Source organism: Dreissena polymorpha, chromosome 8 (assembly GCF_020536995.1).
Source record: "Dreissena polymorpha isolate Duluth1 chromosome 8, UMN_Dpol_1.0, whole genome shotgun sequence".
NCBI classification, from domain to species: domain Eukaryota; kingdom Metazoa; phylum Mollusca; class Bivalvia; order Myida; family Dreissenidae; genus Dreissena; species Dreissena polymorpha.
In genome coordinates, this window is record NC_068362.1 from 14,177,814 (window position 1) to 14,202,333 (window position 24,520).

The window sequence follows — 24,520 nt, forward strand, 5'->3', positions numbered from 1 at the left end:
GTTCAAATAATGTCTCTAGTATAAAACCTTATCACGCTATAGTTGTTTAATGTGAAATATGGACGTTATTAGCAAATGAATTAATAACTTTGACAAGTTTCTTCTCAAAAAGGACAACGCCAACGTGCGTATTAATTGGTATGTAACATCAGAACAGAACAGAAGAAATGTTTTATTAACTAAAGAATATTCCAGCGCATCGTATTAACAAATTGATAATAGTATATACATCCGTGAACGTAATGACTAACACAAATAAGAATCAGAGAGAGGGTTAATAACATATTTATATAATACAATACACAATCTATTATTAATGGGCATCTTCTAATGAGGAAAAGATGATGCCATTGTTTTGTTGGCCTAAAATGAATGAAAATTGTAGGCATCCCTTATGGTTTATATGCTGTCGAAAAGTCTACGTGTGTAGCAAAAGTAGCAGTTTGTGAGCGTGTGTGTAAGATAGTGGAGATAAAGTGTGCGTGAGAGTGACGTGTGGTAATTTGTGTCTTGTTCTGTGAAAACTGGGCATAATGCATGTGCGTAAAGTGTCGTCCCAGATGAGCCTGTGCAGTCCGCACAGGCTAATCAGGGACGACACTTTCCGCTTTTATGACATTTTTCGTTTAAATGAAGTCCTTCTTAGCAAACATCCAATTTTAGCGGAAAGTGTCGTCCCTGATTAGCCTGTGCGGACTGCACAGGCTAATCTGGGACAACACTTTACGCACATGCATTATGCCCAGTTCTCTCAGAACGCGACACATTTATACAATGAACTGATTTGGCATATACATAACGTGTAAATCAGTGTTTAATATGAGGCTACAAATACATTCATTCCGCAATAAAGTGAACATACATGACAATAATAAACGTTGAGTTTGCAATAGAAGAATACAGCTATTTCCTTTTTCAAAGTGTCTTATGCAATAAATAGTTATTTCCTAAGCGTTCCTTCATTATAACCGTGTTTTCATGACTCGCGTTCTGGGAAAACTGGGCTTAATGCATATGCGCACATGCAAACCAGGGACGATTCTTTCCGATTGTGTGGCATCGTTTTAAAGAGGACTCTTTTTAGAGAAACATCACTTTAGTCGAAAAGTGTCGTCCCTGATTAGCCTGTGCGGATTGCACGGGCTTATCTGGGACGACACTTTACGCGCATGCATTAAGCACATTTTTCAAAGAACGGGGCTCATATGAAGTAATGTGTAAACTTTGGTTATAGAAAACAATCTCAAGTATGACGTCAATATGTAAATGTGATGTGGGAAATATAACACGACCGAATTGCGATGTATTTATCTCAGAATGTATGCATACTTTTCTTGGCTAAATTGAACTTTACCGGTACCCAATTGTTCATCTCTATCGACAAAGCGGGGGTTTGGGGCGGTTTAGGTATAAGGAATATATAGGATAAAACGGATTATTATGTGTTGCGTTAGGTGTTAAGTGTTGCGCGCTAAGCAACGATAAAGTTACACGCTTTTCCATTCTTTTTTACATACCGGTAAAGTTAAATCGACCTCCTTTCTTTTCGCATGCATATGTTTAACGATTATTCTATGTAATTATTAATGTCAAATTCTGAATTCGATATTTCATAAGAATTCTGCATGAATGAAATATATATAAATATATATATTTACTACAATCCATGCGAGACAATGGTGTGTGCACAATTGGTAAGCACAACATGTTAACATATCATCGAATGGTCAACAATGCTTAACAATAGCATGCTAAACATTATACAGCTTTTGCATGTAGAAGACATTGTCCCATTGAAGTCCGTTTCAATGACAAAGTTCTTCTATATGTGACATAGGTTCTATGTTATTGCAATGGCAGAAAGACAAGCATATAATTGAACTCACACAACTATAACGGCTCTATTTCATAACGTATTATTTATAGACAACGTCCGTTAATATTTTGAATAAATGTCAGAAATATAAACTGCTATTGGAATGAACAGGTATTTAATGTAGATAATTTACACAAAGACTCGCAAGTCAATATTTATTATACCACTAAATTGGTATAAGCCTATTGAAAAGCTGTCTGATTTTTTTCTTCAATCACGTCAACAGGAACCTAAAAATAAAGCTGATTATTTATTTATACATATTATGTGAGTGGTATGATAAACAGAATAACCTTTTACTTCCTGGTCGTTTTGCAATACATCAGGCTCGGCACGAACAATTAATTAGAAAAAATAGCGGCTTGGCAAGCCTCGTAAAATTATTGTAAGAATCGCCTGATCTAATACACAACGGTCAGGAAAAATAATGGTTACCATATATATATATATATATATATATATATATATATATATATATATATATATATATATATATATATATATATATATATATATATATATATATATATTACCATAGAAATACACTTTTCTCTTTCTCCTAACACAATATACAATACAACAGAAAATTGGAAAATATAAAATATTGTGTTTTACCATCGTTTCTTATGCTCAAAAAGAACTTTAAAAAAAAAAGAACTTTGTAAGCGTTGACCGCACTGTCGGCACCGGAATATCGTAGTCTTTATAGTCATCGCCAAAGACCGTGGTATCGATAATTTCTTTCGCTTTGCCGAGTATCAGAGGCGTGTTAGTGAAGATATCTTCATCTCTGAAAACATGGTCTTCCAAAATGTCGACAATGGCCTGAACCAAGATGGAGCATTGTTTAAGCCTTGTTTCGGCGCCCGTCCTAGCGGCGGAATCTTCCGAAGGTTGATCAACTGGCCGATTGGTTTCCGTGCGTTGTCTTCTGGGTCTTGAGGCCAACTCTTGTGGAATGGTCGACATAATCACCAGGATGTCAGCGTCGCTCGGAATCTTTCGCTCGGAAGTCACCGGCGTTGCCTTCTTAATCACCAGTGGCTGCAACATTTCGAGGTTGTCCGCTTGTACGAAGAAAATCTTCGGTTTGAGAGCCATCGATGGACAGGCTTTTATTTTGTCGAAAATGTGGTCAAGAGGGATCGCCCGGTCGTAGAACTGAAGTCTGTAGTCTTTGAGGTGCCTGTTGACCGCTTTGCCTCTCTCTCCAACCTTAAGTAATTAAATACAATTTACCGTACACACACTTTACTTCTGACTTTTGTTTATTTTAATTTATTAAATAATAAATACGATTCGGCCATAGCCTTCACCAGTAGTATTAATCCCTTATTGTCATAGTAACGGCCCTCCTCATTGAATCGTGAAAAAGTGCTGGACAGTACATGTTTTACCATTTTTAGAAGTTTTCATTGATTTGCTGTTTATTAATGACTATTACGATTAATGACTATTACGACGATGTTTCTCATGATATCCGGTTTTCATTTGAAAGTAGGTCATGTTTATTCCAGGGTGATGCTATGATTTTTAATTACGTAACACGCAATTATGTTAGTTTGTTTATGGATTAATAGTAGCTTTATCAAATGTTTTATATACCGCTTATTTTTAAATAATAAAATGTAAAAATAGTTTAAGAACAACATGAGCACAGGGATTTTTCCTTCTTAGAGAATGGCCCTAAACGGCCATTTTTCAATTTCGTCGCGGGCATTTTACAAATCTAGCAAGGCCACAATACTTTACAAAAAACGGCCATTTGTATCTGTGAAAATGGGACTTTTTGGACTTAAAACTGTCAAAACGGCCATTTCACAATTACAAATTACAATATGATTCAAAATTGTACATACGCAAAACAAGATAGTAACAGTGGTAGGCTTTTCTATGGTTTTAGACAGAGTTTACCAGTCAGAATATTGTTGATCTAAATGAAAGTGGTTATTTGTTGAAAGTGTCAAGTCAATAAGAATATAATTTTAATGCATTATTAAAAGACATTTTTAATATGATGCAAGTATTAAACATTCTTTTACTGTACTTATTCTTAAATAACTGAATTTAACAATTTTTACAAGTTCGCGACTCGTTTTTGTCACAATTTTCAGAAGTTTGCGACTCATTTTTCACAACTTTGAAAAGTTCGCGACTTGTTTTTTCACAAAGTGAGGGGCCATGGGCGCTTCACAAAATCAGGGGAAAAAGCCCTGGAGCAGGAGTTTCGTTTATCTATTAAGTTATTTTTTTTAGAACAAGCACATGCGCATAGTACAAAATCTTCGAAACCAATGAGGCCGATACTACGAGACAATTGTACATGAAAAATATAACAGGGAGATAAGTCTAGCCCGTATTTTGTCAAAACATTGCAGATTTAAACGCAGTTTTCGTTTTTATGTCCAAGAAAACACATTTAACTATGTATTAACATATAACACATGCGTGTTTTTGCGTTTGTTTCTCTCCAAAATTCGTATGTATTCATTAAGAGGGCCGATACTACGGATAGACATGCTATGTTCATCAACACTTTATGTGACGTCAATCTCATACAGCAACGTAATGGCCTTTGCCGGAAAATGTATATAACATATTATATTACACAACACAATGGTGGATCAGAGTTCATACAACAGTCTGTCAGTAATAATATAATTTATAAAAAAATACAGTAAAAGGCAGTCATAAAATGTATATGTAAATAATGCTAATGTTTTCGCTAACCTGCAGGTAAGTGAAGAAATGGAAGAAATATGCGTCAAACTTATGAGCGTTCTTCCCGAGCACTTCAAACACCTCGTCAACTTCTTCGCATGTGTAGTTTTTAAAAATCTCCACTTTCATTTGGGGTTTGTCCTTTTCGTCAACTTTTATTTTATCATAAAATCGATCTCGGTAGAATCTGTCGAATCGAAAAACATCGATGTCCACCTCTTTTCCATACAGTTGACTAGCTTTGATATCAACTCGTATTCGTTGTTTGGCGTGGTTATACGTGCCTATCGGGGAGTCAAGGCAGAAATATACCACCTGTACTCGTTTTGCTTTGGTTCTGTAAATGGGTGAAGAAAATTCTCCGTCGGTGAAGATCTTAAATTCGTCTTTAGGCTCTTCCATTGTTTCTGAAGAAATATAAAAGTAGAAAAGTATTAAAGTAAAGATGCAGGAAAGTTGCCATTGAACTGATAATTCATTATGTAACTAATACGATGAACGTATGTTTGCAAATAATTGTAAAATTGCAGGCAATAAATAAACACGTATCTTCTGGTTCAGAAAAAAATAAAATAATGTTAAACAACGACAAAAGGAAAATTGTTTTTATTACTGTATGAATTTGAAAATAATTTGTATCGAGTACTGTTAACTGTGAAGTTTGGGACTTCATTTTGCGTTGTGAATTTGGGTAGTTAATTAATGATACTTTACTTCTTGGTGAAAATAAAGATTTGCTTTACACATTCACAATTTTATCTTTGAGAAATTTAAGGGACTGAGGCTTCACAAATCTGGTATCTTATATTAAGTATAACATTATAATGATACTTGTCTATTGTACTACGGCATATTAAGACATGAACATTGAATAAAGAAGAAAATATTAGGCGGTAATATTTAATGAGATGATAGATAAAAAAACAACAGCCAAACATGTTTGTTTACCAACAGATCAGATATAAAGCTCGCGACAGCCACACAACTTATTTGGCATTGTAAATTTAAGTATATATAAGAAACATATGTTATCTATGTCCATTAGAATATATCTGGTGGTTACAAGGTAGAAATCCGTCTTTTTTGCGCTTATAACTTAAAAATAATCGCGTTTGTCGAAAAGGACGTAAACGTATAGAAATCCTACTTTCGGTTTTAAAAGCGGTACCGTTTGAAAAATAATAAATTTCTTGCTAACTAGACTAAAGATTTAATTGTATCTATGCCAATTAGAATATATCTGGTGGTTACAAGGTAGAAATCCTTTTTTTTTACGTTTTAAAACTTAAACATAATCGCGTTTGTCGAAATGGACGTTAACGTCTAGAAATCATACTTTCGGTTTTAAAAGAGGTACCGTTTGAAAATTAATAAATTACTTGCTAACTAGACTATAGTCGTCTATAGATGTAATTGTATCTATGTCAATTAGAATATATCTGGTGGTTACAAGGTAGAAATCCTTCTTTTTTGCGTTTTAAAACTTAAAAATAATCGCGTTTGTCGAAATGGACGTATACGTATAGAAATCCTACTTTCGATTTGCAAAGCGGTACCGTTTGAAAAATAATAAATTACTTGCTTACCAGGCTAAAGATTTAATGCCAATTTTGCACACTTTCAAATTGCATCTATATGTATTGATTAACATGTATTTCATTCCAAGGTCAGAGGCAAAGTGTGGGGCTTTAAAAGACATTCAAGAAAAGATTTTCGACAGCTGTTAACCACCGGCGCTATTTTTCTTGTAAGACTTTGTTATATACTCATGCTTATAAAAAACGTATTTGTCTCTCAATGCGAAACCACCAAATAATATACAATCAAAACTAACCTGATTGGTCACTTTTATTTTTGTTATTTTCTTAGAACTGAATAGACGAATAACACGATATTTCTGTATTATACATTTTTCTTTATCTTTTTATCGATTCATGAAACAATTTCTTTGAAATATTCTTCAGAATCACTGATCCAAAACGGGTGCAGTTTTCGGTCCCTTTCCACTACATATTTTCTTTCTGTCATAAAACTTTACTCATACGACCTGATTCCCCCCCCCCCCCCCCCCCCCCCACCACACACACACACGTTGCCTTTATATTAAATCATTTAAAACAAAAACTTTTGAAAAAGAGTTCAACCAACTTTCATGATAACATCTAATCTTCATAACCATTTTCCCCAGATTTTACGTACAGTTTGTTGGACGAATCACAAACTTAAAGCTTAATGTGTCAAACCAATTTTAAGATAGTTATCTACTTTTATGACATCAACTTTTTATTTGTTGTTTAAAGAAATAGAAACTCGAATTCGACCTGAATTAGTTAATAATTCTTATGCGAATTTTTCTCACATTGCTGTTTGTACGAATACGTCGTCAGAACTTCTAAAAAATAAGTTATAGCAAAATCCAAGTATACGAGGACGGAAAACATTATAGATCTCTCTGCTTTATCCCATTTATGCATAGCGTCTAAAAAAGACCTTGGCAAACAGCGTAGACCCAGATGCGGCGTCTCATCAGGATCTGCGCTGTTTGCTTAAAGGGGCCTTTTCACAGATTTTGGCATTTTTTTAACTTATTCATTAAATGCTTTATATTGATAAATGTAAACATTGGATCGTAAAAGCTCCAGTAAAAAATCAAGAAAAAAAATAAAAAAAGGAAAAGAACATTGCCCGGAGCAGGTTTCGGACCAGTGACCCCTGGAGTCCTGCCAGAGTCCTGAAGTAAAACCGCTTTAGCCTACTGAGCTATTCCGCCGAGTACACATTCTTGACGTATTTTATACCTTATATAAGCAATCTTCGTAGTTTCACAAAATTTAACGACAAAAACAGAACTCTCCAAATTATTCAATCGTTTCGCGTTGCAACGCTTTATAATTTTTAGGTTTTAAAATCGTCAAAAGATGCATATAATGGCTATATTAGAGCATGGTAAATGTTCAGTATTACTGTTTCCTCACAAATATCATAACTAAAACGAAAACTTACGAATCTGAAACAACTTTTTTCAATTTTGTCAATTTACCAAAGCGTGAAAAGATCCCTTTAAAGGAATTTCTGTAAGAAATATTCTAAATATAGAAATAAATATACTAGACATCCCTAATTTTGGAAATAACTTGATCCAATTTAGAAGGATGGGAGAGTCCACTAGGCTTAAATGGGTTAACAATGTTAGGGAACTAACACTGATTTTATTAACGTGCGGAAACGAGACACATGAAAAATTATTCAGTTTTACAATCCGCATTTGAGACATCCACATTTGTTTGAACACAAATTAAATACTAATTAAGATTTCACAAATGTACCCGATGGGGCTAGAGGAATTGACAGTTATCCCTCATTTTAGTTACATTAGTCCTTTTCGTATTTTATATACGAATATAATAGCCCAAGATATTGTGTTGCACTTTAAATACAAGCTAACGCTATCGAGCTACTAAAATTTGAAAACGAAACTAGGAAGTGGATTTTTTAATAAAATGAGTCAAATTAAAACGCCAGCCGCAGACAAATGTACAAGTCGTAGACATTATAAACATATTTAAAGAACGTTACTTTACATTTCACACACGTAAAAACTGAAAAGAGTATGAACAGTTTTTAAAATCTAACAAAACAAGCCCTACCTGGTTTTTCCCAACATCTGTTTGTTTATAAAACGGGACATATCGACTATCTCCGGAATCCTCCGTAAAATATATTCATGCAATAAATCGTCTGCTGATCCAGAGTGTTTTGTTTACGCGAGTATGGTGGGCTATTTTAGACAAGCGTCCTGGTATTTTTTGTCATTAAATGGAAATGTTTGTAAATCTTCTTAAAGTAACATAAATACTCAAAATAAACGAACATTTCGCAAAATATTTTGTAAAATAAAGTTAACCCATAAAAAGTCAGTGTTTCTTATAGCAATAGCCAAAATTTAAACGCTATATGTGATATGGCAACCTTTTCACAGATTTTGGCATGTATTGAAGTTTGTCATTAAATGCTTTATATTAATAAATGTAAACATTGGATCTAAACAACTCCGATAAAATAACAAGAATAAAATTAAAAAAAGAAAAAAGTAACTCTCAACTGGGCTCGAACCACTAGCCCCTGGAGTAAAAGTCTATCGCTTAGACTTATTACGCTTATTTTAGCCCCCCCCCCCCACCCCCTCACCGGAAAAAAATAAATAAATGAGTCATGTTCTGAAAAAAATGGGCATAATGCATGTGCGTAAAGTGTCGTTCCAGATTAGCCGTTGCAGTCCGCACAGGCTACGCACAGGCTAATCAGGGCGACACTTTCCGCCTCAATTTGATTTTTGCTAAGAAGAGACTTCATTTAAACGAAAAAGGTCATAAAAGCGGAAAGTGTCGTCCCTGATTGGCCTGTGCGGACTGCACAGGCTTATCTGGGACGACACTTTACGCACATGCATTATGCCCAGTTTCCTCAGAACGCGACTCAAATAAATAACCCGTATCGACTGAATTGTGCGCTGGACCCTGTGCAGCGTGCCATCATCAGCTGAGTGTAATGTACTGCTGAAATTGAAACACTACACTGAACTGTTGATCAGAAAAGAGGATGAGATTCTCAGTGTGGTACCCAATGGTTTCCTTCTTGCGACCGGCTGGGAGCGTTGTTTTGGTCTCCCCGAAAGACAATAAAGACTGGTTCTACACAGGAAACGAACTCGATAGCGTTATAATGAGCCTAAAGCTTTCCCAGCAAACATATGACGTTGAACAGACGTTGAAAAGACGTTGTACCATGACGTTGAGAGACCGTTGAATTTTGGTTGTAAATGAAAATTTCTTAGACGTCATTTTATGACGTTGATTCAACGTCATGTTACAACCAAAATTCAACCATTTTTCGACCAAAATCCAACCATTCTACAACCAATTTGCAACCAAACTTCAACCTCTTTGCACCCAAAATTCAACCACTTTGCAACGTTAAAATGTAAGATTCGCTTAACGTTCCCGAAACGTTGCGGAATAACGTTATCATTTAACCTAAAAGGAACCTAAATCTGACTTTCATATTGAGGTTGAAAACCAACACATCTTTATTCTACACAAGTTTATTGCATGAATTAAATTTATACAAATACATATCATCGCATTGTTGTTCTTTTTTGTCTTGAATCCTGATCTATTCGGGTGTCGCCCCAGTTGTCCTGGAAGTACAAAAAATAAAAATGACCGACTGTTCTTTAAAAAAAAAGGAGAACAAAATGACAAGACATACATGTACCGCATAAATAACACCGAGAAAACACACATATATGCGCCATCTTGAACATACACATATATGAAACCGAATGTTCTATCATACAATAATAAAGCGGTACAACATCTTTTAAATTTAATAATGTATTTTATGACTGTATCAATTCATAGCTAAATTTATAATTAACCAACAAGATCAATATTTTAATTATGTCATGCCCAAACAAACACTTTTTATAAACTCCATTTAACACCATTGTATATTTCAATTTTAGAATTTGATAAAATTAATAATTGAGGTTAAGATAAAATTTTGAATTTTATTTCTTTTTCAATTAATGGTGAATTCGGATTATCGGTGTTCAAAATAACGGTGTGTAAGTGTACATATTTATTTTTCACGAAATAACATGTGCTTTCAAGACTTTTTTCAACAACAAATTGCTACCAAAAAATGACTGAACGTAGTATATTCAAAAGTCGTACGAAGTTTCCATGGTACGAGTTTCCCCATAATTCCGAATTTGAATTTAAAGCAAGTGCATAATTATATAAATTTTAATATTACAAACTGAAATAACAATAAAAACCTACCTCGCAAACTAGCTCTTGTTAATCGTCGATTGTAGGTTCCAACTTCTCTTATTATTGAACAAAAAGGTTTACATTCAATAACAGCACAGTTTGAAAAGCCTTGCTTTCAACATTAATTGTTTTTAACAAATTATTAACGTCAGCAATTTTCTGACTAACGCCCGGCCTCTGGAATCAGCTGCTTCCATTCATTCAAAGACATATAGAATGTATTCTATAGGTCTTTGATTCACTGCTCCTTTTAACTTGGTCAATCAAAAGACGTGTTACATCAACCATGGATAAATAAAGCATGCAGAATCACAAGGGGTAATTGAAAGATAGGGGATTGTGTACAAGGCGATAAGAAAACATTGCCTTCGGGCTTATCTCCACAGGCGAGATTATTAGCGCTAATCCCCTTGTTTATCAGGGACAATAAAACACATCCGCTCTTTTGTATTGAGAGTGTACGGTGGGCCCTTTCACGAGAAAAACATTTGCAGTAGGACCATTTAAAACGAGAGCGCCGATGGCGTTAAAAGCATAGGTGCAAGATACAAGGAAGAATGGCGTCATGTGGTATAATGTAGTTCGATATCGCCATCCGCGAATTTCTCAAATCAATAATTTCAAACAATTACCGACTATTTAAATTGATAATCTTTCCATTTACATCAGTGTTTGAAACGCTTATGAAAAATAATTACCCAAGCCTTTCAAAATTTAAGCACGGACAGATCTGTATCGAACTATTCTTTTCACAAATGAAAATAGACGCTACGTCTGCGTCAAGAATTTGTCGTAAAACTTGTGGTAAGCGTTAGATGCAGACGTGCACAACAGATTGAGTTCTGAATACAGATTTCTGAATGCAGATTTTTATAGAAACTCCTCACAGCAGTTACTTCCCTTGCTTCGCCCGGTCAGTAACTTCTAGTATAAGGTCACAACATACCAAAAGATTTCCTGCACAAATTCAATGTAAAAGCAATAACTTTAACAAAAAATAAAGTCAAACTTTTGCGCGTAGACACCCCCATAACCATACCTTTTCTTAAAGAGCATTCCAAGCCACAATGATTTAAACAATAAAAAACATAGGTCATCCAATATGTAAGAAAGAACTCAATGCGAATCAGCGGTCACTGTTTTATGGCCATCTTTTTACCGGCATCTCTCCAGTTGATGATGGTTTCCCGCCAACTGTCAAAGTCTTATGTAGTCTCCAACCTAAAAGCAAAGCAGGGAATTTGTAGTATACAACAATGTTTTCCCTACCACATGAACACAGAAATATTCAAAAATAAAGTCATGGCAAGTGCCCGTACAGAGAATTGTGTCTTCAAATAAATGAAGATTTTGTTTTTAGAGGGTATAGCATTGAACACCAAAAGTATTTAGTGTATTGTAACCTATAAGAGAAATTTATTTTTACTGAAATGTGTTTTTCTTTCATATTATTATCATCCCATCCATATTGCACCAATATATTAAGTTTGGCTGGATTAGCTGGCCATTTGGCCATTCTGTATCATATTTTCACACGCGGGTGTTTTCAGTCCGAAGAAGGCGATATTAGGCCTGTTAAAGCTTAACTGCCCCTTTAAGATTTAAAGCTGTTGTGTTCAATATCTGCAATAAAATACCAAAACAAACCAAAAAGACATGCAAGTGGGGCTAATGTGTGGTGGGGAAAGAATGAATTTGTTAGATATTTTCACTCTAAGCAATTTTGATAATGTCTTTTTTGTGTGTTTTTTTTTAATCATCCCAAAAATGCCAATTTCAAAGCAAAAACAATCCAATTTCATCCAAGACAATAAACTAATTAGTCAAAATGAGAGATCAAAGATACTTTGAAGTGTAGAAATCAATAAGCTTCCAATAACTTGTTATTTCACACCAATAAAAGTGTAAAATCTTGAAAGCGCCTTGTCGATCGGTGCCCATTTATTTACCAGCCGCAAATGAAATATTCTAGCATGTAATGTCATGGGTGCCTTTTAACTGCAGCAGATGGTCAAAATGCATTGCCAGCTCTCATTTAGAGGTTCAAGACAATACAAATTTTCATATTTTGGACACAAAATAAGTACTTTAGGCTATTTTTATGGTGGCAATCTGGTCCAAATGGGAGTTTGTAACCAAGCGAAAGAATACAATGCTCATTTGTTGGGGGGGGGGTTTAAGCTGGAAGGAAAAGTTAAATTGAACAAAAAACACATATGTAGGCAAGCATTATAAGCTTAGCAATGATGTTCCATGTAGTAACAGGGGTAGAAAGGCAGTTCAGATCAAGGCAGTGTCCTGAAAGGGGTTTCTAGTACTTCTTTTGGGGACACAGCTTCCTGCAGAATTCTCAACACAACAAATATCAATGATTCATGTCACCTTTCTATGCAAAGAAAAAAGAATAAGGACAATACTGTCATTAAATCACTGAATGAGAGAAGCATGTACCAAATAAAAAACAAAACAAGTTGCTGAAAGTGCCAAATTTTGTCAAAAAAATCCCTCTAAGGTAAATGATGAAGGGGACACTTGCTATAACAATCCTATGTTTAAGTAAGGCGCGACACCATTTTAAGCCGGAACCATGAATATAAGCATATTGTGAGAAAACAATACCAAAAACAAGCTAATTGTAGGGTAACAAGTAGCAAATCAACTCAGCTGTACTGCATACATGCTCAGGAACAAGGATAACCCTGTTAAGTGCCAACTTCAGCTGCCAACAAAGCACGAGCTTTACATGTCAGGACGCGGAACTATCAATACAAACTGCGAGGAGAATTACATGACGGCAAGGGTGTGAGTGACCACAATCCTGATTATGACAGTCTTTCACACCTAAAGCATCATACATATGCTTATTTGCTTGTGTACATGATAACAAAATGATATTATTACCTGTTTTGCCATCAACAACCCGTATCCAGTGGCCCTTGACTTAGTCGCAGACATTCCTCTTCCTGAAAAAGTCAAAATACCCAATAGAAAAAGATAAAAAAATGAAACAAAAACATGCATTTATGTATTTTAAGTGTACTTTTATGAATAATATGAAGTGATAAAATCTTGCTCAATTCATGATTGTACTTAATATGAAGGCTGGCTCAGTTAAGCATCTGCTGCACTGTCCATACTGTAAAAATGCCTGCCATTCCATGTCGGTGAAATGGGGCTCTGTTTGAATGTTCATGCTTTTCGCAAAAGTTTTAGTTGCGTTACTCGATCACGGAGTCCCTGGCATTGAATTCTAACTTCATGTAACACATTAACGCGACACGGTCAACCAATATGCGGTTGAATTTAAGTCGGAAAGCAATTTAGCCCTTATTCCACTATATAAGGGTGGGGGGGTCAACTTGAAAAACAACTATTCCAGGTCAAATAATCTGAATTCATGCATTTAATGCACTTATTTTCTACCCTTTTGCTAAGAAATGACCAAAAATCTGCTTTCCCAGTCATATTTTGCACTTGCAGATGATATTTCATTTTTATCATAAGTTAGTATAAGAGAAATTTATTTTTACTGAAATGTGTTTTTCTTTCATATTATTATCATCCCATCCATATTGCACCAATATATTAAGTTTGGCTGGATTAGCTGTCCATTTGGCCATTCTGTATCATATTTTCACACGCGGGTGTTTTCAGTCCGAAGAAGGCGATATTAGGCCTGTTAAAGCTTAACTGCCCCTTTAAGATTTAAAGCTGTTGTGTTCAATATCTGCAATAAAATACCAAAACAAACCAAAAAGACATGCAAGTGGGGCTAATGTGTGGTGGGGAAAGAATGAATTTGTTAGATATTTTCACTCTAAGCAATTTTGATAATGTCTTTTTTGTGTGTTTTTTTTTAATCATCCCAAAAATGCCAATTTCAAAGCAAAAACAATCCAATTTCATCCAAGACAATAAACTAATTAGTCAAAATGAGAGATCAAAGATACTTTGAAGTGTAGAAATCAATAAGCTTCCAATAACTTGTTATTTCACACCAATAAAAGTGTAAAATCTTGAAAGCGCCTTGTCGATCGGTGCCCATTTATTTACCAGCCGCAAATGAAATATTCTAGCATGTAATGTCATGGGTGCCTTTTAACTGCAGCAGATGGTCAAAATGCATTGCCAGCTCTCATTTAGAGGTTCAAGACAATACAAATTTTCATATTTTGGACACAAAATAAGTACTTTAGGCTATTTTTATGGTGGCAATCTGGTCCAAATGGGAGTTTGTAACCAAGCGAAAGAATACAATGCTCATTTGTTGGGGGGGGGGGGGGGGGTTTAAGCTGGAAGGAAAAGTTAAATTGAACAAAAAACACATATGTAGGCAAGCATTATAAGCTTAGCAATGATGTTCCATGTAGTAACAGGGGTAGAAAGGCAGTTCAGATCAAGGCAGTGTCCTGAAAGGGGTTTCTAGTACTTCTTTTGGGGACACAGCTTCCTGCAGAATTCTCAACACAACAAATATCAATGATTCATGTCACCTTTCTATGCAAAGAAAAAAGAATAAGGACAATACTGTCATTAAATCACTGAATGAGAGAAGCATGTACCAAATAAAAAACAAAACAAGTTGCTGAAAGTGCCAAATTTTGTCAAAAAAATCCCTCTAAGGTAAATGATGAAGGGGACACTTGCTATAACAATCCTATGTTTAAGTAAGGCGCGACACCATTTTAAGCCGGAACCATGAATATAAGCATATTGTGAGAAAACAATACCAAAAACAAGCTAATTGTAGGGTAACAAGTAGCAAATCAACTCAGCTGTACTGCATACATGCTCAGGAACAAGGATAACCCTGTTAAGTGCCAACTTCAGCTGCCAACAAAGCACGAGCTTTACATGTCAGGACGCGGAACTATCAATACAAACTGCGAGGAGAATTACATGACGGCAAGGGTGTGAGTGACCACAATCCTGATTATGACAGTCTTTCACACCTAAAGCATCATACATATGCTTATTTGCTTGTGTACATGATAACAAAATGATATTATTACCTGTTTTGCCATCAACAACCCGTATCCAGTGGCCCTTGACTTAGTCGCAGACATTCCTCTTCCTGAAAAAGTCAAAATACCCAATAGAAAAAGATAAAAAAATGAAACAAAAACATGCATTTATGTATTTTAAGTGTACTTTTATGAATAATATGAAGTGATAAAATCTTGCTCAATTCATGATTGTACTAAATATGAAGGCTGGCTCAGTTAAGCATCTGCTGCACTGTCCATACTGTAAAAATGCCTGCCATTCCATGTCGGTGAAATGGGGCTCTGTTTGAATGTTCATGCTTTTCGCAAAAGTTTTAGTTGCGTTACTCGATCACGGAGTCCCTGGCGTTGAATTCTAACTTCATGTAACACATTAACGCGACACGGTCAACCAATATGCGGTTGAATTTAAGTCGGAAAGCAATTTAGCCCTTATTCCACTATATAAGGGTGGGGGGTCAACTTGAAAAACAACTATTCCAGGTCAAATAATCTGAATTCATGCATTTAATGCACTTATTTTCTTCCCTTTTGCTAAGAAATGACCAAAAATCTGCTTTCCCAGTCATATTTTGCACTTGCAGATGATATTTCATTTTTATCATAAGTTAGTATAAGAGAAATTTATTTTTACTGAAATGTGTTTTTCTTTCATATTATTATCATCCCATCCATATTGCACCAATATATTAAGTTTGGCTGGATTAGCTGTCCATTTGGCCATTCTGTATCATATTTTCACACGCGGGTGTTTTCAGTCCGAAGAAGGCGATATTAGGCCTGTTAAAGCTTAACTGCCCCTTTAAGATTTAAAGCTGTTGTGTTCAATATCTGCAATAAAATACCAAAACAAACCAAAAAGACATGCAAGTGGGGCTAATGTGTGGTGGGGAAAGAATGAATTTGTTAGATATTTTCACTCTAAGCAATTTTGATAATGTCTTTTTTGTGTGTTTTTTTTTAATCATCCCAAAAATGCCAATTTCAAAGCAAAAACAATCCAATTTCATCCAAGACAATAAACTAATTAGTCAAAATGAGAGATCAAAGATACTTTGAAGTGTAGAAATCAATAAGCTTCCAATAACTTGTTATTTCACACCAATAAAAGTGTAAAATCTTGAAAGCGCCTTGTCGATCGGTGCCCATTTATTTACCAGCCGCAAATGAAATATTCTAGCATGTAATGTCATGGGTGCCTTTTAACTGCAGCAGATGGTCAAAATGCATTGCCAGCTCTCATTTAGAGGTTCAAGACAATACAAATTTTCATATTTTGGACACAAAATAAGTACTTTAGGCTATTTTTATGGTGGCAATCTGGTCCAAATGGGAGTTTGTAACCAAGCGAAAGAATACAATGCTCATTTGTTGGGGGGGGGGGGGGGGTTTAAGCTGGAAGGAAAAGTTAAATTGAACAAAAAACACATATGTAGGCAAGCATTATAAGCTTAGCAATGATGTTCCATGTAGTAACAGGGGTAGAAAGGCAGTTCAGATCAAGGCAGTGTCCTGAAAGGGGTTTCTAGTACTTCTTTTGGGGACACAGCTTCCTGCAGAATTCTCAACACAACAAATATCAATGATTCATGTCACCTTTCTATGCAAAGAAAAAAGAATAAGGACAATACTGTCATTAAATCACTGAATGAGAGAAGCATGTACCAAATAAAAAACAAAACAAGTTGCTGAAAGTGCCAAATTTTGTCAAAAAAATCCCTCTAAGGTAAATGATGAAGGGGACACTTGCTATAACAATCCTATGTTTAAGTAAGGCGCGACACCATTTTAAGCCGGAACCATGAATATAAGCATATTGTGAGAAAACAATACCAAAAACAAGCTAATTGTAGGGTAACAAGTAGCAAATCAACTCAGCTGTACTGCATACATGCTCAGGAACAAGGATAACCCTGTTAAGTGCCAACTTCAGCTGCCAACAAAGCACGAGCTTTACATGTCAGGACGCGGAACTATCAATACAAACTGCGAGGAGAATTACATGACGGCAAGGGTGTGAGTGACCACAATCCTGATTATGACAGTCTTTCACACCTAAAGCATCATACATATGCTTATTTGCTTGTGTACATGATAACAAAATGATATTATTACCTGTTTTGCCATCAACAACCCTTATCCAGTGGCCCTTGACTTAGTCGCAGACATTCCTCTTCCTGAAAAAGTCAAAATACCCAATAGAAAAAGATAAAAAAAATGAAACAAAAACATGCATTTATGTATTTTAAGTGTACTTTTATGAATAATATGAAGTGATAAAATCTTGCTCAATTCATGATTGTACTAAATATGAAGGCTGGCTCAGTTAAGCATCTGCTGCACTGTCCATACTGTAAAAATGCCTGCCATTCCATGTCGGTGAAATGGGGCTCTGTTTGAATGTTCATGCTTTTCGCAAAAGTTTTAGTTGCGTTACTCGATCACGGAGTCCCTGGCGTTGAATTCTAACTTCATGTAACACATTAACGCGACACGGTCAACCAATATGCGGTTGAATTTAAGTCGGAAAGCAATTTAGCCCTTATTCCAATATATAAGGGTGGGGGGGTCAACTTGAAAAACAACTATTCCAGGTCAAATAATCTGAATTCATGCATTTAATGCACTTATTTTCTTCCCTTTTGCTAAGAAATGACCAAAAATCTGCTTTCCCAGTCATATTTTGCACTTGCAGATGATATTTCATTTTTATCATAAGTTAGTATAAGAGAAATTTATTTTTACTGAAATGTGTTTTTCTTTCATATTATTATCATCCCATCCATATTGCACCAATATATTAAGTTTGGCTGGATTAGCTGTCCATTTGGCCATTCTGTATCATATTTTCACACGCGGGTGTTTTCAGTCCGAAGAAGGCGATATTAGGCCTGTTAAAGCTTAACTGCCCCTTTAAGATTTAAAGCTGTTGTGTTCAATATCTGCAATAAAATACCAAAACAAACCAAAAAGACATGCAAGTGGGGCTAATGTGTGGTGGGGAAAGAATGAATTTGTTAGATATTTTCACTCTAAGCAATTTTGATAATGTCTTTTTTGTGTGTTTTTTTTTAATCATCCCAAAAATGCCAATTTCAAAGCAAAAACAATCCAATTTCATCCAAGACAATAAACTAATTAGTCAAAATGAGAGATCAAAGATACTTTGAAGTGTAGAAATCAATAAGCTTCCAATAACTTGTTATTTCACACCAATAAAAGTGTAAAATCTTGAAAGCGCCTTGTCGATCGGTGCCCATTTATTTACCAGCCGCCAATGAAATATTCTAGCATGTAATGTCATGGGTGCCTTTTAACTGCAGCAGATGGTCAAAATGCATTGCCAGCTCTCATTTAGAGGTTCAAGACAATACAAATTTTCATATTTTGGACACAAAATAAGTACTTTAGGCTATTTTTATGGTGGCAATCTGGTCCAAATGGGAGTTTGTAACCAAGCGAAAGAATACAATGCTCATTTGTTGGGGGGGGGGGGGGGGGTTAAGCTGGAAGGAAAAGTTAAATTGAACAAAAAACACATATGTAGGCAAGCATTATAAGCTTAGCAATGATGTTCCATGTAGTAACAGGGGTAGAAAGGCAGTTCAGATCAAGGCAGTGTCCTGAAAGGGGTTTCTAGTACTTCTTTTGGGGACACAGCTTCCTGCAGAATTCTCAACACAACAAATATCAATGATTCATGTCACCTTTCTATGCAAAGAAAAAAGAATAAGGACAATACTGTCATTAAATCACTGAATGAGAGAAGCATGTACCAAATAAAAAACAAAACAAGTTGCTGAAAGTGCCAAATTTTGTCAAAAAAATCCCTCTAAGGTAAATGATGAAGGGGACACTTGCTATAACAATCCTATGTTTAAGTAAGGCGCGACACCATTTTAAGCCGGAAACATGAATATAAGCATATTGTGAGAAAACAATACCAAAAACAAGCTAATTGTAGGGTAACAAGTAGCAAATCAACTCAGCTGTACTGCATACATGCTCAGGAACAAGGATAACCCTGTTAAGTGCCAACTTCAGCTGCCAACAAAGCACGAGCTTTACATGTCAGGACGCGGAACTATCAATACAAACTGCGAGGAGAATTACATGACGGCAAGGGTGTGAGTGACCACAATCCTGATTATGACAGTCTTTCACACCTAAAGCATCATACATATGCTTATTTGCTTGTGTACATGATAACAAAATGATATTATTACCTGTTTTGCCATCAACAACCCTTATCCAGTGGCCCTTGACTTAGTCGCAGACATTCCTCTTCCTGAAAAAGTCAAAATACCCAATAGAAAAAGATAAAAAAATGAAACAAAAACATGCATTTATGTATTTTAAGTGTACTTTTATGAATAATATGAAGTGATAAAATCTTGCTCAATTCATGATTGTACTAAATATGAAGGCTGGCTCAGTTAAGCATCTGCTGCACTGTCCATACTGTAAAAATGCCTGCCATTCCATGTCGGTGAAATGGGGCTCTGTTTGAATGTTCATGCTTTTCGCAAAAGTTTTAGTTGCGTTACTCGATCACGGAGTCCCTGGCGTTGAATTCTAACTTCATGTAACACATTAACGCGACACGGTCAACCAATATGCGGTTGAATTTAAGTCGGAAAGCAATTTAGCCCTTATTCCAATATATAAGGGTGGGGGGTCAACTTGAAAAACAACTATTCCAGGTCAAATAATCTGAATTCATGCATTTAATGCACTTATTTTCTTCCCTTTTGCTAAGAAATGACCAAAAATCTGCTTTCCCAGTCATATTTTGCACTTGCAGATGATATTTCATTTTTATCATAAGTTAGTTTATAAGAGAAATTTATTTTTACTGAAATGTGTTTTTCTTTCATATTATTATCATCCCATCCATATTGCACCAATATATTAAGTTTGGCTGGATTAGCTGTCCATTTGGCCATTCTGTATCATATTTTCACACGCGGGTGTTTTCAGTCCGAAGAAGGCGATATTAGGCCTGTTAAAGCTTAACTGCCCCTTTAAGATTTAAAGCTGTTGTGTTCAATATCTGCAATAAAATACCAAAACAAACCAAAAAGACATGCAAGTGGGGCTAATGTGTGGTGGGGAAAGAATGAATTTGTTAGATATTTTCACTCTAAGCAATTTTGATAATGTCTTTTTTGTGTGTTTTTTTTTAATCATCCCAAAAATGCCAATTTCAAAGCAAAAACAATCCAATTTCATCCAAGACAATAAACTAATTAGTCAAAATGAGAGATCAAAGATACTTTGAAGTGTAGAAATCAATAAGCTTCCAATAACTTGTTATTTCACACCAATAAAAGTGTAAAATCTTGAAAGCGCCTTGTCGATCGGTGCCCATTTATTTACCAGCCGCAAATGAAATATTCTAGCATGTAATGTCATGGGTGCCTTTTAACTGCAGCAGATGGTCAAAATGCATTGCCAGCTCTCATTTAGAGGTTCAAGACAATACAAATTTTCATATTTTGGACACAAAATAAGTACTTTAGGCTATTTTTATGGTGGCAATCTGGTCCAAATGGGAGTTTGTAACCAAGCGAAAGAATACAATGCTCATTTGTTGGGGGGGGGGGGGGGGTTTAAGCTGGAAGGAAAAGTTAAATTGAACAAAAAACACATATGTAGGCAAGCATTATAAGCTTAGCAATGATGTTCCATGTAGTAACAGGGGTAGAAAGGCAGTTCAGATCAAGGCAGTGTCCTGAAAGGGGTTTCTAGTACTTCTTTTGGGGACACAGCTTCCTGCAGAATTCTCAACACAACAAATATCAATGATTCATGTCACCTTTCTATGCAAAGAAAAAAGAATAAGGACAATACTGTCATTAAATCACTGAATGAGAGAAGCATGTACCAAATAAAAAACAAAACAAGTTGCTGAAAGTGCCAAATTTTGTCAAAAAAATCCCTCTAAGGTAAATGATGAAGGGGACACTTGCTATAACAATCCTATGTTTAAGTAAGGCGCGACACCATTTTAAGCCGGAACCATGAATATAAGCATATTGTGAGAAAACAATACCAAAAACAAGCTAATTGTAGGGTAACAAGTAGCAAATCAACTCAGCTGTACTGCATACATGCTCAGGAACAAGGATAACCCTGTTAAGTGCCAACTTCAGCTGCCAACAAAGCACGAGCTTTACATGTCAGGACGCGGAACTATCAATACAAACTGCGAGGAGAATTACATGACGGCAAGGGTGTGAGTGACCACAATCCTGATTATGACAGTCTTTCACACCTAAAGCATCATACATATGCTTATTTGCTTGTGTACATGATAACAAAATGATATTATTACCTGTTTTGCCATCAACAACCCTTATCCAGTGGCCCTTGACTTAGTCGCAGACATTCCTCTTCCTGAAAAAGTCAAAATACCCAATAGAAAAAGATAAAAAAATGAAACAAAAACATGCATTTATGTATTTTAAGTGTACTTTTATGAATAATATGAAGTGATAAAATCTTGCTCAATTCATGATTGTACTAAATATGAAGGCTGGCTCAGTTAAGCATCTGCTGCACTGTCCATACTGTAAAAATGCCTGCCATTCCATGTCGGTGAAATGGGGCTCTGTTTGAATGTTCATGCTTTTCGCAAAAGTTTTAGTTGCGTTACTCGATCACGGAGTCCCTGGCGTTGAATTCTAACTTCATGTAACACATTAACGCGACACGGTCAACCAATATGCGGTTGAATTTAAGTCGGAAAGCAATTTAGCCCTTATTCCACTATATAAGGGTGGGGGGTCAACTTGAAAAACAACTATTCCAGGTCAAATAATCTGAATTCATGCATTTAATGCACTTATTTTCTTCCCTTTTGCTAAGAAATGACCAAAAATCTGCTTTCCCAGTCATATTTTGCACTTGCAGATGATATTTCATTTTTATCATAAGTTAGTTATAAGAGAAATTTATTTTTACTGAAATGTGTTTTTCTTTCATATTATTATCATCCCATCCATATTGCACCAATATATTAAGTTTGGCTGGATTAGCTGTCCATTTGGCCATTCTGTATCATATTTTCACACGCGGGTGTTTTCAGTCCGAAGAAGGCGATATTAGGCCTGTTAAAGCTTAACTGCCCCTTTAAGATTTAAAGCTGTTGTGTTCAATATCTGCAATAAAATACCAAAACAAACCAAAAAGACATGCAAGTGGGGCTAATGTGTGGTGGGGAAAGAATGAATTTGTTAGATATTTTCACTCTAAGCAATTTTGATAATGTCTTTTTTGTGTGTTTTTTTTTAATCATCCCAAAAATGCCAATTTCAAAGCAAAAACAATCCAATTTCATCCAAGACAATAAACTAATTAGTCAAAATGAGAGATCAAAGATACTTTGAAGTGTAGAAATCAATAAGCTTCCAATAACTTGTTATTTCACACCAATAAAAGTGTAAAATCTTGAAAGCGCCTTGTCGATCGGTGCCCATTTATTTACCAGCCGCCAATGAAATATTCTAGCATGTAATGTCATGGGTGCCTTTTAACTGCAGCAGATGGTCAAAATGCATTGCCAGCTCTCATTTAGAGGTTCAAGACAATACAAATTTTCATATTTTGGACACAAAATAAGTACTTTAGGCTATTTTTATGGTGGCAATCTGGTCCAAATGGGAGTTTGTAACCAAGCGAAAGAATACAATGCTCATTTGTTGGGGGGGGGGGGGGGGGTTTAAGCTGGAAGGAAAAGTTAAATTGAACAAAAAACACATATGTAGGCAAGCATTATAAGCTTAGCAATGATGTTCCATGTAGTAACAGGGGTAGAAAGGCAGTTCAGATCAAGGCAGTGTCCTGAAAGGGGTTTCTAGTACTTCTTTTGGGGACACAGCTTCCTGCAGAATTCTCAACACAACAAATATCAATGATTCATGTCACCTTTCTATGCAAAGAAAAAAGAATAAGGACAATACTGTCATTAAATCACTGAATGAGAGAAGCATGTACCAAATAAAAAACAAAACAAGTTGCTGAAAGTGCCAAATTTTGTCAAAAAAATCCCTCTAAGGTAAATGATGAAGGGGACACTTGCTATAACAATCCTATGTTTAAGTAAGGCGCGACACCATTTTAAGCCGGAAACATGAATATAAGCATATTGTGAGAAAACAATACCAAAAACAAGCTAATTGTAGGGTAACAAGTAGCAAATCAACTCAGCTGTACTGCATACATGCTCAGGAACAAGGATAACCCTGTTAAGTGCCAACTTCAGCTGCCAACAAAGCACGAGCTTTACATGTCAGGACGCGGAACTATCAATACAAACTGCGAGGAGAATTACATGACGGCAAGGGTGTGAGTGACCACAATCCTGATTATGACAGTCTTTCACACCTAAAGCATCATACATATGCTTATTTGCTTGTGTACATGATAACAAAATGATATTATTACCTGTTTTGCCATCAACAACCCTTATCCAGTGGCCCTTGACTTAGTCGCAGACATTCCTCTTCCTGAAAAAGTCAAAATACCCAATAGAAAAAGATAAAAAAATGAAACAAAAACATGCATTTATGTATTTTAAGTGTACTTTTATGAATAATATGAAGTGATAAAATCTTGCTCAATTCATGATTGTACTAAATATGAAGGCTGGCTCAGTTAAGCATCTGCTGCACTGTCCATACTGTAAAAATGCCTGCCATTCCATGTCGGTGAAATGGGGCTCTGTTTGAATGTTCATGCTTTTCGCAAAAGTTTTAGTTGCGTTACTCGATCACGGAGTCCCTGGCGTTGAATTCTAACTTCATGTAACACATTAACGCGACACGGTCAACCAATATGCGGTTGAATTTAAGTCGGAAAGCAATTTAGCCCTTATTCCAATATATAAGGGTGGGGGGTCAACTTGAAAAACAACTATTCCAGGTCAAATAATCTGAATTCATGCATTTAATGCACTTATTTTCTTCCCTTTTGCTAAGAAATGACCAAAAATCTGCTTTCCCAGTCATATTTTGCACTTGCAGATGATATTTCATTTTTATCATAAGTTAGTTTAGGTCACAACATACCAAAAGATTTCC

At 35.6% G+C, this 24,520-nt stretch overlaps 1 protein-coding gene across 30 annotated transcripts in view; it reads right to left on the reverse strand.

Moving 5' to 3' along the window:
- Positions 1–156: 156 nt before the first annotated feature.
- The window catches only part of LOC127842691 (uncharacterized), a 46,842-nt gene continuing 22,478 nt past the window's right edge, over positions 157–24,520 (reverse strand). For 12 of the 30 annotated variants that reach the window (XM_052372340.1, XM_052372339.1, XM_052372343.1 and 9 more), the window contains exons 4-8: positions 15,444–15,505; positions 13,333–13,394; positions 11,591–11,652; positions 4,607–5,004; positions 157–3,091 (exon numbers count right to left, since the gene is read on the reverse strand). In XM_052372340.1, the coding sequence (XP_052228300.1) occupies positions 2,519–3,091; positions 4,607–4,999 (966 nt within the window). In that variant the 5' untranslated portion in view covers positions 5,000–5,004; positions 11,591–11,652; positions 13,333–13,394; positions 15,444–15,505 and the 3' untranslated portion in view covers positions 157–2,518. Of the gene's footprint in view, positions 3,092–4,606; positions 5,005–8,244; positions 8,337–11,590; positions 11,653–13,332; positions 13,395–15,443; positions 15,506–24,520 lie in introns of those variants that run through there. The other 18 variants (XM_052372355.1, XM_052372354.1, XM_052372353.1 and 15 more) reach the window with 5 other exon arrangements.